The sequence below is a fragment of the Excalfactoria chinensis genome, chromosome 4, assembly GCF_039878825.1.
Source record: "Excalfactoria chinensis isolate bCotChi1 chromosome 4, bCotChi1.hap2, whole genome shotgun sequence".
Lineage (NCBI taxonomy): Eukaryota > Metazoa > Chordata > Aves > Galliformes > Phasianidae > Excalfactoria > Excalfactoria chinensis.
The window spans coordinates 13,951,472-13,964,936 of NC_092828.1; the positions used below are offsets into that span (position 1 = coordinate 13,951,472).

General features: G+C 43.7%; 1 protein-coding gene across 3 annotated transcripts in view; it reads left to right on the plus strand.

Moving 5' to 3' along the window:
- The first annotated feature begins 540 nt into the window (after window positions 1–540).
- Window positions 541–13,465, plus strand: part of CD38 (CD38 molecule) — a 29,491-nt gene continuing 16,566 nt past the window's right edge. The window contains exons 1-3 of one of the 3 annotated variants that reach the window (XM_072335371.1): window positions 541–599; window positions 6,363–6,469; window positions 10,110–10,980. In XM_072335371.1, coding sequence (XP_072191472.1) covers window positions 10,742–10,980 — 239 coding nt within the window. In that variant the 5' untranslated portion in view covers window positions 541–599; window positions 6,363–6,469; window positions 10,110–10,741. Of the gene's footprint in view, window positions 600–5,494; window positions 5,783–6,362; window positions 6,470–10,023; window positions 10,981–13,465 lie in introns of those variants that run through there. The other 2 variants (XM_072335373.1, XM_072335372.1) reach the window with 2 other exon arrangements.

Below are 13,465 nucleotides of genomic sequence, written 5' to 3' on the forward strand. Positions count from 1 at the left end.
AGCTGCTGGAATACTATGAAAAAGGTGAATGATTGCTGGTAAATCCTGTGGCACGTATCATACAAAAAGAATCTAAAGACAATAAGAATAACTGATAAACTTGAAAGATACAGCATCTAATCCTGGACAAATATTTAAACACATATATACAAAAGCGTATTTTACAGAGATGACAACTAGGAAAGATCTTGTTTTTCAGGTTTCCTGTTTTGTGTTCACATGGATCCCTTCCAAGTGGCAGATCTACCCCCCTATGGTTCTTTCAGGATAAACTTTGCAATTTACACAATCTTGTGCCTGCGCAGCATACCTTTATATCAACTTTGTTTCCTTGACTGCCTCAGTGCGAGGGGAGCCTGCTGGGTACTTTGCTCCAAAATGTGTAAGCAGCATAATGATTAGCACTGGCCAGAAAACAAAATTAGTACTGGCTAGAAAACAAGCCCTGGAAAGCTGGTGAGATTAATGCATTTGTTTGTACTCTGCGCTAAAAGTAAACTTTGAAAAGTGGTTTGCAGTGAGAAGCACAGCAACCTCATCAGACTATTAAGCAGTCCCAAGCTGGATGCCTGCTCATGCAACCAGAAGATCCCTAACCAGTAAGTCACAGCTTTGGTATATCTCTAAATTTCTGGCAGTCTCTTCTATTGCAGCTGCTCCATTCTGTATAAATTAAACATCTACTGATAAAATAATTACTTTCTTCACAACAGGATTTGTCCTGAATTCATTAAATTTGTGCTTCCTACTCTGCAGATCAGTGCTTTAAATGCTAGATTCCTGAATGTTTCTTATTTAAACTTTGTCTAAGCCATTACTTTCTGACATGGTTAAGTAGAAAAGCATATCATTAAAGGGGGAAGGTGATGCAGAAGAGTAAAGCAGCTTGTTTACTCATATTGTTCTGTAGCTACTCCATGGCTTGTGTGCCCCCCGCTCCAGCAGTGTGCTTGTATGTAGGGGAGCTGTTTGCACATTGCACAACCCCCAGCTATGGCTTTGTTTTGTTACAAACATGCTGCTTGGGCTGTGAAAGACCAAACTGTGAACTGAAAAAGGCAAAAAAGCAGCACTGATGACAGCAGGATGTTCTCCAGGCAGCAGAAAAGCTTAGGAAGCGCCTATAAATGTGCCAAGCTTTCCGATTGAAGGGCAAGGAGCAGACAGCCCAGCACTCAGGAGTGCTAGCAAGAAACCAGCTTGGAAATGGGAGGAAGAAAATCGGTCTCTTGCAATAAACAAAGGAAAAGGTCAGTCATCAGTGTGTGTTAGTCTGTCCTGTGCTGAACAGTAAGATTCTGCTGTCACAACTTGAGCTTCACAGCAGCAAGAAGAAACACAGACATATAGCAGGAAAGGAACGAGGCTGGAAGAGTTATTAAGGAATAGTGATTCCCAATCAACCCTTTTCAGAACGTGAGCTTTAAATGCACTTCTCATCATAATGTTATTAATTGGTAAGGCAGTAAAAACTGTAGCCTGGTTTCAAACATTGAAGCTGCAGAACAGATGTTACCACTTCTGAGAAAGATCAGGGTGTATCTACGTCCTTGCCAGTCTATCTCACAGGATATTTGATCCCACTGAATAAATCTCGCTGTCCATAAATGATGGCCTAGAAACAAGCAGCATAAAATCTAGTAGCTCCAGTGCCGTTTCATTGGAGTACAACACTAAGGGGAAACGCAGGCCACTAATTTAAGGATTTAAACCTTAACGAGCCATGGAATTCACTGTGAAACAATCCCATATGAAAGATCAGAGCTTATTTTTCCTAGGCAGTGTTTGGATGGAGTTTCATTATTGAAAAGGTTTTTAGAAACAATTAACATGTTCATTCAGTAGTGGCTTTCTAAATGTCCCCGAATCATTATTTAAGACTACAAATAAACTTCACAGGAAAACAGTAATAATTAATCCATAGGGCAACAAACCTTACCTATCCAGTATTCAGAAAGGGTTGGAAAGTTAAATTTACTAGTAGGGAAAAAATAGCACTTGCTGATAAATTTCTCCTCTATGCTAAAGTGAGAGTAAGGACAATTGGAAGCACAAAATAGGATGAGACAGAGCTTGTCTTCTAGGAATCATAGGGAACTGAAGATTCTGCAGATATTTCTGCTTTAACAAATCCCTAATGGAATTCGTTTGGGCAAAAAGAAGAAAAAAAGAAAGGAATTGATCCCAACACAGCTATTCTGTGTGCTGTTCATCACAGCTTCCCTTCATCTCATCCTATTTCTTCAATAAATACTCATCTAAGAGGAAAGCTTTTCTTAAAATCTTTTTGGAATGGCTGGTGGGTGTGTGTCAGAAACCTGGAGCTGAACAAATGGGATCAGAAGTCCCTTCTGATACATGTTGGTGAATGATACCATGAGTTTTCAAACAATGGCAATTACTGAATATTTTCTTTCTGGAAGAGACATACTTTGTCTCCTTTATTTGTTCCTCAGTGCTAATGCCTAACTGGCAAGGCAGCTTTATTTTTATAACATATTTAACTGTACGTGCATTGTTAGCAAGCAGTCATACTGGATGTGTTTATTTTACTGATGGCTAACATCACCTGCTCACCAGATCAAGCTTTGCTGGTGATGGCACACACATTACACAGCCACGGTCACTCCACTCACTGGCCCCACATGCATACAACAGGCCCTCAAACCTGCGGTCTGAGTCCAGCTGACCCTCCCTTGTTCTACCTTTCATTCTTCCCCCTAAAAACTCTGAAGTAAGTCCTGTGCAGCCACAAAATGATTCATCCCTGCATCCCATGAGCAGCAGTGCCCACAGCTCAAGGTGATCCAGAGTGCTTCTCCTGATGGCAACCACGATGAATAGCACACTGGGACAGCCCTGGGAGGGGCCCAGCAAGGTGGTTGACCCTCCAGAGCCCTTGATCTATATTCCTGCCTGTCTTTGTGGCCCTGTGCTCAATCAGGGATTCCCAGTTCATCCGAGCTGGAGTCCTGCCACAGTTCAGCTTCCTGCACATCAGGACACACCATGTTTGGGATTTGAGGATTTTGCCCTTGAGTCAAGTAGCTCTTCCTTTTATTGTTTTCTATCTTCTGTGTCCCCTGGGCGCACCTTCACCATATCTTTGGATAAGCCACAGTCATTAGGCCAGAAGTGTTACTATCAAACTAAACAGAGTGCATCTCCAGTTCTTTTGGTGTTATTTTTCCTTCATGAGTCACTTTTTCGATGCTTTCCTCTAAGTATTCCTTGCTGACCAACTGTCAGTTCTGATCAAAAAGCTCCTCACGCTGCTAACAGCTAGAAACTGCTCTCTGACTCAATTCATCCCTACTAAAACACAATGGAGAACCACTCCTCAGTTGCACCAGGTCGCTGAACGCCAGTGCTGATGCATGGCACTAGAACATTCAACCCCGGGAGGAAGATTTGCCTGTGCCTGTCTAAGTTTATTCCCAGTTGCAGATGTGACAGACGATGGACAGATGGACCAGGCTGTGCAGTCATGCAGGAATGAAACAGCTTTGTGCTGTTTGCCTTAAGACTTCCTCCACCCTGCCCTTCTGTAGTGAGTATTTTTATTTGAGAAATGAAGTGGGAAGGAGGGAGAAACAAATGGCCCGAATCTGTGTAAATACAGAAATGTTATTTTAGATGTTGCTCTGTCATGGGCTGCTGGGTTGGCTCTTTCACACTGCAGTTCAAAAGCAGTGCATTCACCTCGGCATACAGTACAGCAATGTGCCCGTGTGCCTCCTCGCATTTATTTACACTAAAAGCAGTAACCCACGATAGATTTTATTGATATTATTCATTATTGATATCTATATTTTTTTTCTCTTTTACTCTCCTTTTCTCTCTTTTTAAATGGTTTTGTTTTTTGTTTTTTTGTTTTCATTTCCTTCCTTCTTTCCCTCCCTCAACCTCCTGCAGAAGTCGCAAGATGAGACACACTGCGTGTAGTCAAGAGTGCGTGTAGGGTGATGGAAAGGTCACTGGTGAAATAGGAAAAAGTGGTGACATTTGGTCCTCCCACAGTCACAGTGCATGAAAATGCATAGGAAAAAAAAGCCAGTGCGTTCCGGTCAAGAGAGTAGAATGCTTTACAGAGGAGAGACAGGCATCGTGCATGTCAGCATGAGCTGATCCAGTGTTTTCATTTCTTTTAAAGCCCTCAGCAGCATACAAAACAAAGCTGAATAAATTCCGGATGGAAAAACAGGCTGCTTAGCAGTGACATGGATGAAAGAAGCAGAAAGCCCCAGCAGCTTGTAGTGGGAAAACTGCAAACAATTGCTGGATGGTGCCTTTTTACAGGGCATTTTATCACACTTCAGGTGCGGCAGCTTGAGCCTTCAGTCAGGTGGACTTGCTCATGCTTGAAGAACCCGTGGTATGTATGATCTGTGTTTATAGAAGTGGAAGTAACTCTGCAGTTTCAAACCTACAAGCTGCGTTAGTCCCAAAACATGTCATCAGTATGAAAGAATGTGCATACATCCCCAGATCGATGCAGCTGGTAAGAGTGATGGGACACGGTATTTCTCCCACAACTGTTAACACATACAGAAGCACATATCGCTGACGGGCCCTCTGCAGACCTCCTGTCCTCCCTAGGAAATGTACTCTGGTGGATTTAAAGAAATCATGCCTTTACTTACAGCAAATGTAAGAACAAAATGGCCTATCCAAATTTATATAAATGCAGCAGTCAGTTTTACATCTGTATCAGTAACTGTTCAGGTGATCTACTTAGAAACAGCTCAGGTGCAAGTAATCGCTATCCAAAGAAGAGAGATAGTTAATGCAATGGAACAGAGTTAAAGGACAAATACATCAAACTCCTCCACCGTTGTTATGCAATATAACACATGTCCACAGAGCCCCGCATTCTGTATGCAAACTACCGAGGAAAACCAGAAAAGACTTGCAAACATCTGAATAGCTTCTAAGTTGAATCAAAGCAGGAAGATAAGTGCATGAAATTTATTTTCACAGAATTGAAAATATGCTAAAGATATTAATAATAATAATAATAATATATATATATATTAAAAGCCCACCAAGATGATGAACCATAGCAGTATCACTTTAGATGACCAAGGTTTGAAGCCCAGTTATATAGTTAACCAGTTGGGTTTTATGCTGCACCTCAGGAGGAGCCCTGCATGTAACAAACCCATCTGCAGTCAGATACCTATTCTGTATCACCACACAGCACTTTGCATCTGTTGTAAAGATGCTACTGTAGAACAGTTTTGCAACCTTGTAAGTGGGAAGATATTTTATCTCCAGCCTGGCTTACAAATAAAAGGAGGCATGCATTTCTTGATTTGCTTTTCCATTCCTCCATCTGTCAGTCCTTTCCCTTCCACAGACCTGTGAATTTATTGACCAACATTATCCAAAATCTAATGGAGTGAGTTGTAGAAGTTCTGTTCTTGTTACCTAATTCATGCGTATTCACTTAATTTTGGTTATATCTGTTTTTTTTCTTACTGTGTAGATAGAGTGAATGATGAGTTACGCTGTCCTGTTCAGAGGAGATAAACCCTCACTACAGTCTGATATTTGAACTTTAACATGTGGAGATGCATTTTCTCTTCAGAAGTAATCTTAAATTATTTCCAGTGGAAGCAAACGCAGTCAGAGTAGAAATTAGTATCAAATAACAACAACCCAAGCAAGATGATGACAGTGGGCTGAACAAGGCAGCTGGGTAATGGCAACCAGCTGAGAAAAAGAGATTTGGGAGAAATGAGTGCTGGTGTTCAAACTGCCTCACCCAGTAAGTGAAAGGGTAAGTCAGCCTGTGCTCCTGGTATAGGTATGGCTCTATCAGAAGGCACTGCAGAGATGTCTGGGTGCTGAGATGTCATATTGCAGATGCTTTGTTCACAGTGGTGTGTGCAGGGCTGGATGGCGTGCTGCTCTTCTCAGCTATCACTTTGCACTTGCTGTTCTACTTTTCTCAGCCCATTTCTCATTTTCACTGTTCATCTCGGCCTCCTCTAAATGTTATGACAGCAGTTACCCTGTGAAACCAGGAAGCTATGAAAAGTCATCGCTATTTTAACGAAAGGAAAGGAATAATTTCTTTGATTATTTTAAAAGCCTTTGCTCTTTTCAGTTCAAATTCCCTTATTCTAAAGTTCTGCTGAGCCCTGACAGCTAGAAATTACAGGTGTCCACAGTCATTAGTGGCACTATGCCTACTGTGCTATCATCATAATCCAGAGCATTATGTTAAAATGATTCTTCATGATTCCTAACCTGACTCTGTAGCCTTTGAAGCAGCCTGTTTCCTACCATACAGAGAATGTCAGTGCTAATAAAACGAAGTTTAATGTTATTAAAAGCAATGGTGTTATTTCTACTAGAGTACACTCACATGAGAAACAAGATTGTGAGGAACAGCCAGGATACAGTCAAATTCTGTCAAACCTTTTACCCAATGAAGAAACTGAAGAAGAAACACTTTCTAGAGGTGAGTTTTAACCCAGGGCACTGAAAAGATGTGCAGTATATTCTCTTCTTATTCACATTTGCGGGTTAGTGTTATTTGGTCCTACCTGCTGACAGATAATTCTTTCATGAAGGATTTGTGTCCTCAGCCAGGACTATCTGTGCTTATAGTAAGAAGCTAAATAATAAGTGAAACTCCTGAATGGTCAGTTGTTGGGGATGGCTGGGGGTGGTTTGTAGTGCCTTGCTGGGTCAAAAATGGGATCCATCAGGAAGCAGTGGAAACCATTTGCTTTTCATCTTATGATGTGCTTAGCAGTACCAATACAGGCTACTGAATTATATATCATATAGTTGTATTCTTACAGAAGCCTCCTGCTGCAATACACAGTATGAAAACAGAGGCTGGCACTTATGTGCTTAAAGCATGTCTGTCTTCCGATCTTTTATTCCCACTTTCTAATCCACCCAGGGACTCAGTATAAACTGACAGAAGAGCAGACACACCTTGCTTAGAACAGTATTAATTTGGCCTTGTCTTGGGAATTCACATGGCTTCAAGGGGTCTTCATGTTGGAGTTTTATCAGACATAACAGTACTTCAAAAATGTCAATTTCCTGATAGAAGGCATACGTACCAGTCTGAGAAGCATGCAGATCCACGAGCACTTCACTGCAGTGACAGTTACTGTCTTACTTATGCCTGCCCTGGAAACCCTCTTGTGCCAGAACATTTGCAAGGAGTGAGTTCATTCTCACATTCACACTGGGAAAGAAAGAACCATTTTCTGAAGCGCTGGCCTTCCTGCCACCCTCTCATCTCTGCTCAGTGCTGTTACTCAGGCTGATCAGGGAGCAGAGGCTTGTTGAAAGAAGGCTTGGCATTTACTTATCTGTTCCATTCCTTATACAGCTTGAGGAGTTATAAACCAACAGCAAAGGCAGCTTCCAGAGCAACTCAGCCTGCACTCACCTCATTTATTTATTCCTAACAAACTGAAACCAAACCAGAAAAGAAGGATAAGTTTTCTCATAACGGGTTTTTGATAAACAACTCTCTTATAAAGTTTTAAACTTCAACTATTCCAATTATGCCACTCAAAAAGAAACTGGTTTCAGACTTCCTGAAGGTAGGTATCTTCATTACCTACAACAAGCGGAGATTGCAGTTTTATTGTGCAAATTGTTTAGGATAACAAGTTCTGTTTTTCCAATGTGACATTTCCTCAGTTAATAAAACTGAACAGCAGCAAGTTGAAAACACACGCAAAGAAGCATTTTGGGGAAAACAAAACCTGTTGAAATGCAGTATGGCCCAGGTTGGAAGAGACCTCAAGGATCATGAAGCTCCAACCCTCCTACCCCAGGCAGAGCTGCCAACCTCCACCTTTAATACTAGACCAGGCTGCTCAGGGGCCCATTCAACCTGGCCTTGAACACCTCCTGGGATGGGGCATCCACAACCTCTCTGGGCAGCCTGTTCCAGCACATCACCACTTTCATATTAAAGAACTTCCCCCTAATATCTGACCTAGATCTTCCCTCCTTTGACTTAAAACCATTTCCCCTTGTTCTGCTATTATCTACCCTTTCAGAGTTGTTTATAGGTTCCCTTTAGGTACTGAAAGGCTACAATTAGGTCACCCTGCAGCCTTCTTTTCTCCAGGCTGAACAAGTCCGGCTCCCTCAGTCTGTCTTCATAGAGAAGATGCTCCAGCCCTCTGATTATCTTTGCGGCTCTCCCCTGGACCTTCTCCAACAGCTTCCTGTCTTTCTTGTGCTGGAGGCCCAGACCTGCACACAGAGTAGAGAGGGACAATCACCTCCCTGTCCCTGCTGGCCACCTCTCTTCTGATGGAGCCCAGGATACCATTTGCTTTCTGAGCTATAAGAGCACACTGCTGACTCATTAAGTTTTTCATCTACCAGGACCTCCAGGTCTTTCTCTGCAGGGCTGCTCTCAAGGACTGCTCCTTCCAGTCTGTATATTTACCTGTGATTCCTTGCATTTTGCTGTGTTGAACTTCATTAGATTCACCCTGGGCCACTTTTCAAGTCTGCTGAGGTCCCTCTGAATGGCATCCCTTCCTTCCACTGTGTCAGCCACACCACCCAGACTTCTTTTCATCCGGCGAAGCCAGTTCTTCTTTTACATTTACCGAAGGAGGTACACTCGCTTTGGCCTGTCTCTTCTGGCCAATGTACCTGTAGAAACCTGTAGAAACAGTCTTCATACTGTTTTTCACATCCCTTGCCAAGTTCAGTTCTGCATGTGCCTTGGCTTTCCTGACCCCAGGAATGTCTGCCAAGTCCAGACCTTGTTTCCAGAGCTTGTATGTAACTTTCTTTGCCCTCAGTTTGCCCAGCAGGTACTTGCTGAGCCATGCCTGTTTCCTGCTCCCTCTTCCCACTTTCTTTTTCAGAGGGACAGAGAGCACTTGTGCTCTCAGAAAGGCATCCATAAAGAGTACCCAGATTTCCATGATATCTTTAAGGACAGCATTCCAAGGGATTGTGGCCAATTATGTGAACAGCCTCAAGTTTGCTCTCCTGAAGTTCAGGGTCCTGACCCCACTCTTTGCCAGGCCCACATTCCTTGAGATCACGAACTCAACCAGGGCATGGTCGCTACAGCCCAGGCTGCCTCCAACCTTAATGCTTTTAATGATCTCCTCTGTAATGGCAAGCAGCAGGTCCACCAGCGCTTCACCTCTGATCAGTCTGTTCAATACCTGAACCAGAAAATTATCATCAATGGATAACCTCTTGTACATAATAATTTATTAAACAATCACAATGTTCAGATGCAGATACCTGTGTTATCAGTAAAGTAAACAAGGAACAAGTAAAGAACAGTAATGTGGGACTGCCAAAGCAAAAAACACAAGCTTATGGAAAAGATCTTGAGGAAGAACTTCCTTTGTGAGCTCAATGGTATTTGGGAAGGAACCCCTGCACTCATTCCATAACTTGCACTGTGGGTCCAATCATAGGTCACATCCAAGCAATCTTAGAAAGTTTAATTCAATTTTCCTATTTGTAAATAGGAAAGCTTTCATGTATTTTTATCAAGTTACCAACACTTTTTGCAACCTACTGTAGGGAACCCATTTCAGCAGGGGAGTGGATCTCCAGAGGTCCCTTCCAACCCCTTTGGCTGTGTGGTTCTGTGAAAGCAAACATCAGCAATAGCTGTGTAACTTCTTTCTGTGATGGTAAGCTAGACAGACATTTTTCAGCTGACAGAAGGCACATGGCAGCTTTTTCATGCCTGCCTCATCTCATCTACCTTCTGAAGCTGGGAAGAGATAAGCTGCTTCCGAACTGAAACTTCAGCTCTGAGAACTCCCCCAAGGTTGGTATCTTTGAAAACAAGATCTCAGAATCTCTTTATATGCTTATATATTGCTTATCACTGAAGGCTTTGTCAGAGCATTTCTCAGGTCTTTAGAACCCACAGGAGCTGTGTCTGGAACTCCCTTTCTCACACTGAACCTCACACGGAACCCACTGAAGACAGATGCTTTGTGATTATAAACGACTTATAGTTAATACTATGGGGACTTACAGATGTTTTGTCTATTTTTAGTTTGTCTTTGTCTATTGTTAGTTTATTTCAGTCAATTTTAGTGTTTTATTTTCACTTTGGTTTCTGACTGAAGGCAGCAGAACCGTCCTGTGTATTGAAGGAACCTCCCTCCTGCAGGGCCGTACCTTGGGTTATTTCACACTGCCTCACAACCCTCAATGTGCAGAGCTTTTTTTCTCTGGGGAATTCCCTTGACAATCAGTCTGAAGCCATCTGCAGGTGTGAGAATGTTTCCTGTTTTCTTAATTTCTCAAGGGATGATAACCCAAGTCTACCTTTGTTGATGACCCAATTTATATTCTCACAACTGCTGTAAAGTTAACAGATAATCGGTAAAATGGGATTCAGCGCCTGCCATTTAGGAACAAATTAACGTCGAGAAACTGGATTGTGGTCGTCCTCACTCGGGTTTCACTCACTCACGGGTGGCCGCAATTGGAATCTTTATTTAAACGAAACTTCGGGGAGTTTCCTTCTGTGACTGACCTTCGGTCATTCACACCCGTAAAGCAAAAGTTCAGAACTGCGACCCAGAGAGACCAAACCACAAGCAGAAAGCGCAGCAGCCAGAACAGCGGCTCTCTGAGCAACGCGGCGGGGCCACCCGGGGGCGGTGGGCCATCTGGGCTCTCTGGAGCCGGGCAGCCAGAAGGGGAGGCGCTGGACCGCAGCTCGGAGCCCGCTGTCTCCGCCGCCCCCCTCGCTATGCCCTCGCAGCGCAGCTCGGAGCGGAGGCGGCAGCGCTGCGTTCTGCTGGCCGGCATCGCCATCCTGCTGATCGCCCTTGTCCTGGCCGCCGTGCTGGCCTCCACACTCACAGGGCACAAAGAAGAGAAGAGCCCGGAGCTGCTGAGGTGGCAGGGCAGGGGGACGACCAGGAACCTGCGGGAGATCGTCCTGGGGAGATGCTACAGCTACCTTACCGAGGGGCACGTGGAGCTGGGGTGAGTATTGGCCTCGTGTTGAGCCTGAGTTGAGGGTAGCACGGCCTCACCTGTGCTGAGTGCTGGGGGCTGTGAGGTAGCACGGTCCTGAAAACTCAGGCAGTGTCTGCACACGGGGATGCCAGGTTGGGCACTGGGAGAGGTTCTGCACCATGGAACGTGCTCCTAGGGCTGCTGGAGTTCAAGGAGCATTTGGGCAATGCTCTCAGACACTGAGATTGGATTTCGGGTTGTCCTGTATGAAGCCTGGAGCTGGTGGTCCCTGTGGGTCCCTTGCGACTATGTGGTTCTGTGCCCAAGTGGGGATTTTTAGGAATCTGTGTGCAGAAGGAATGTGAACATTGGTAACTCTGGGTTGAGAGCCACCTCTAAGTACCTATTGCAACTACTGGACAGGCAGCTAAAGCCAGAACTGGATCCTCACAGTTTGGAGTAAGGAGAGGTGACAGCAGTTCACTAAATCCTGACTTGCCAGAAGTCCTGAAGTGTTTAACTCTGCATTCTTGTAACCAAAACTAAACAGGAAAAGGAGGTGGTTTGGCATGGATTTATAGAATGGACGGAGATGCTGGGAAATGCAGTGAAGTTATTGGAACCAGCCATTTTCAGCTTGTGGGAAAGACTTCTTCCTTTGTGGTGGGATGGTGAGCAGTGCTGGCATGGCAGCCCTGGGCACAGCCTACAGCCAGGGCCCTGCTCAGTGCATTGGAGCACTGGGTGCTGTCAGACTGTGCAGCTCACAGAAAGGTTCCCTGGATCCCTGTCAGAAATGAGGGCTGAGAGCTGAGTTTCTGCTTTCTGGCCCCACAAGGAAAGACAGAGTGCAAAGTATGGAGAGCTACATGTTCTCTGCAGGTAATGGGGACACTGAGCCCCTCAGGATGGTTGGCAGAGGACACAATCCAACCATCAACCCATCACTACTGAGCCCAATAAATCACATCCCTGTGGCATCAGCCATCCTGTTGTGTGTCCTCAATAAGCTCCACTAGACATTTCCACTGCTGTGAGCCTTCTGACATAACCATCCTGCTCTTCGTCTGTGAAAAAGACAATTGCAACCTCTCATTTTCATAACATTGAGCCAGTGAAATCAAAGCTGTATATATTTTGTTTGGATTTCATCTTCTCTTGGACAGTTCAAATAAGCTGATTTGCAGCATTTGAATGGAAATGAGCAGGTGGAAGATCATGGCCAGTGTGCACAGGTTTAATGTGTGCTATACATTAAGTATAAACACCTGAGTGCTCGCAGTGTATGTGAGGGAGCTTCTCTATTTGTAAAGCTCCTGAAGCTTTTACAGCATCACATACAGGTTTCTAAAAGTGCACATTAATTGATTAAAGAAAATGGACTCAGGTTTAACTCAGAAATCACTGTTAATGTGCTTTTGTTTTCAATATAGTTACTAGGAATCTTGTGTTTATTTTTTTTATCACAAACTCATGATCAAAAGTTTTCTAACAGGACTGTTTTTCCAAGGCGTAATCTTTTGTGCCATGCTTAATCCAGCAGTGCTTAATGGCTCGAACAACTTGTCTGCTGTAGGATTATTTTAAACATTATTCTACTTTTAATAAAGAAACTGTGAAATCTACCTAAGAGAGACCCAAAGAAGGACAAATATTAACGTGCACATGCAATGTTCAGGAGTTTACTGGACAGAGAAGTAAAGGAGCCTCCTTCTTTGGGAATCTGACCTTAAATTCCCCATTTCTGGTCCTACTGTGATAGGTGTAGGTTGTAATGTAAGTAACTGCTCTTATCACTGACACTTTCTGATAATAAAGCCTGTGCCTTTAGGACACATCAGAGAGCCCTCCATCTTTCATCCTGTGCTCTTTCATCATTAACGTAGGCCTTGGATCTTCCATTGCCTGGGATCTTTGGTGTACTTCATCAAAGAAAGGGAGTAGGAGCGTTGAACTGAAACTCAGGCATTCCTGAGAGCTGATCAAGCTGCGTCCTGCACTCAGTGAGGTCTTTTGTTGCTGCTACTACTGCAGGAACCTCACTGCCTTGCTTAGAGATCTGATGTTTTCCTCATCAGTTTGTCCATAGTCTGTTGGAGCCTTTTTTAATCTGTTGCTTACATGTAATTTTTTAAAAGCTCTGCTGGTAAACTCGTGTGTTTTCTCATGCTTTTACTTTTTTATTTATATACCAGAGCCACTGAAATCTCTTGTCTTTTCTATTCAAAACATGGCCCCAAACCCAGCATCATTTAGGCTCCTGGAAGGACTGCTTCTGTCTGTTGCAGAGTTTCATTGAGCACCTCACGTGCAATCAGATTTTATCACATCTATTTGCATCTTCAAAACCAACCCAAAGTTCAGGTGCTGTATTGCAGTTCCCTCTAAAAGCAGTTCCCAAGTAATGCATAGAGCATCTGCTGATAGCTCTGTTGTTTTATTGCCTGCGTGCAATGAAGCCTTGGGACTGCTGCTGCGAGAAGCAGGCAGGGAACACTGAACTGTTCTTGTC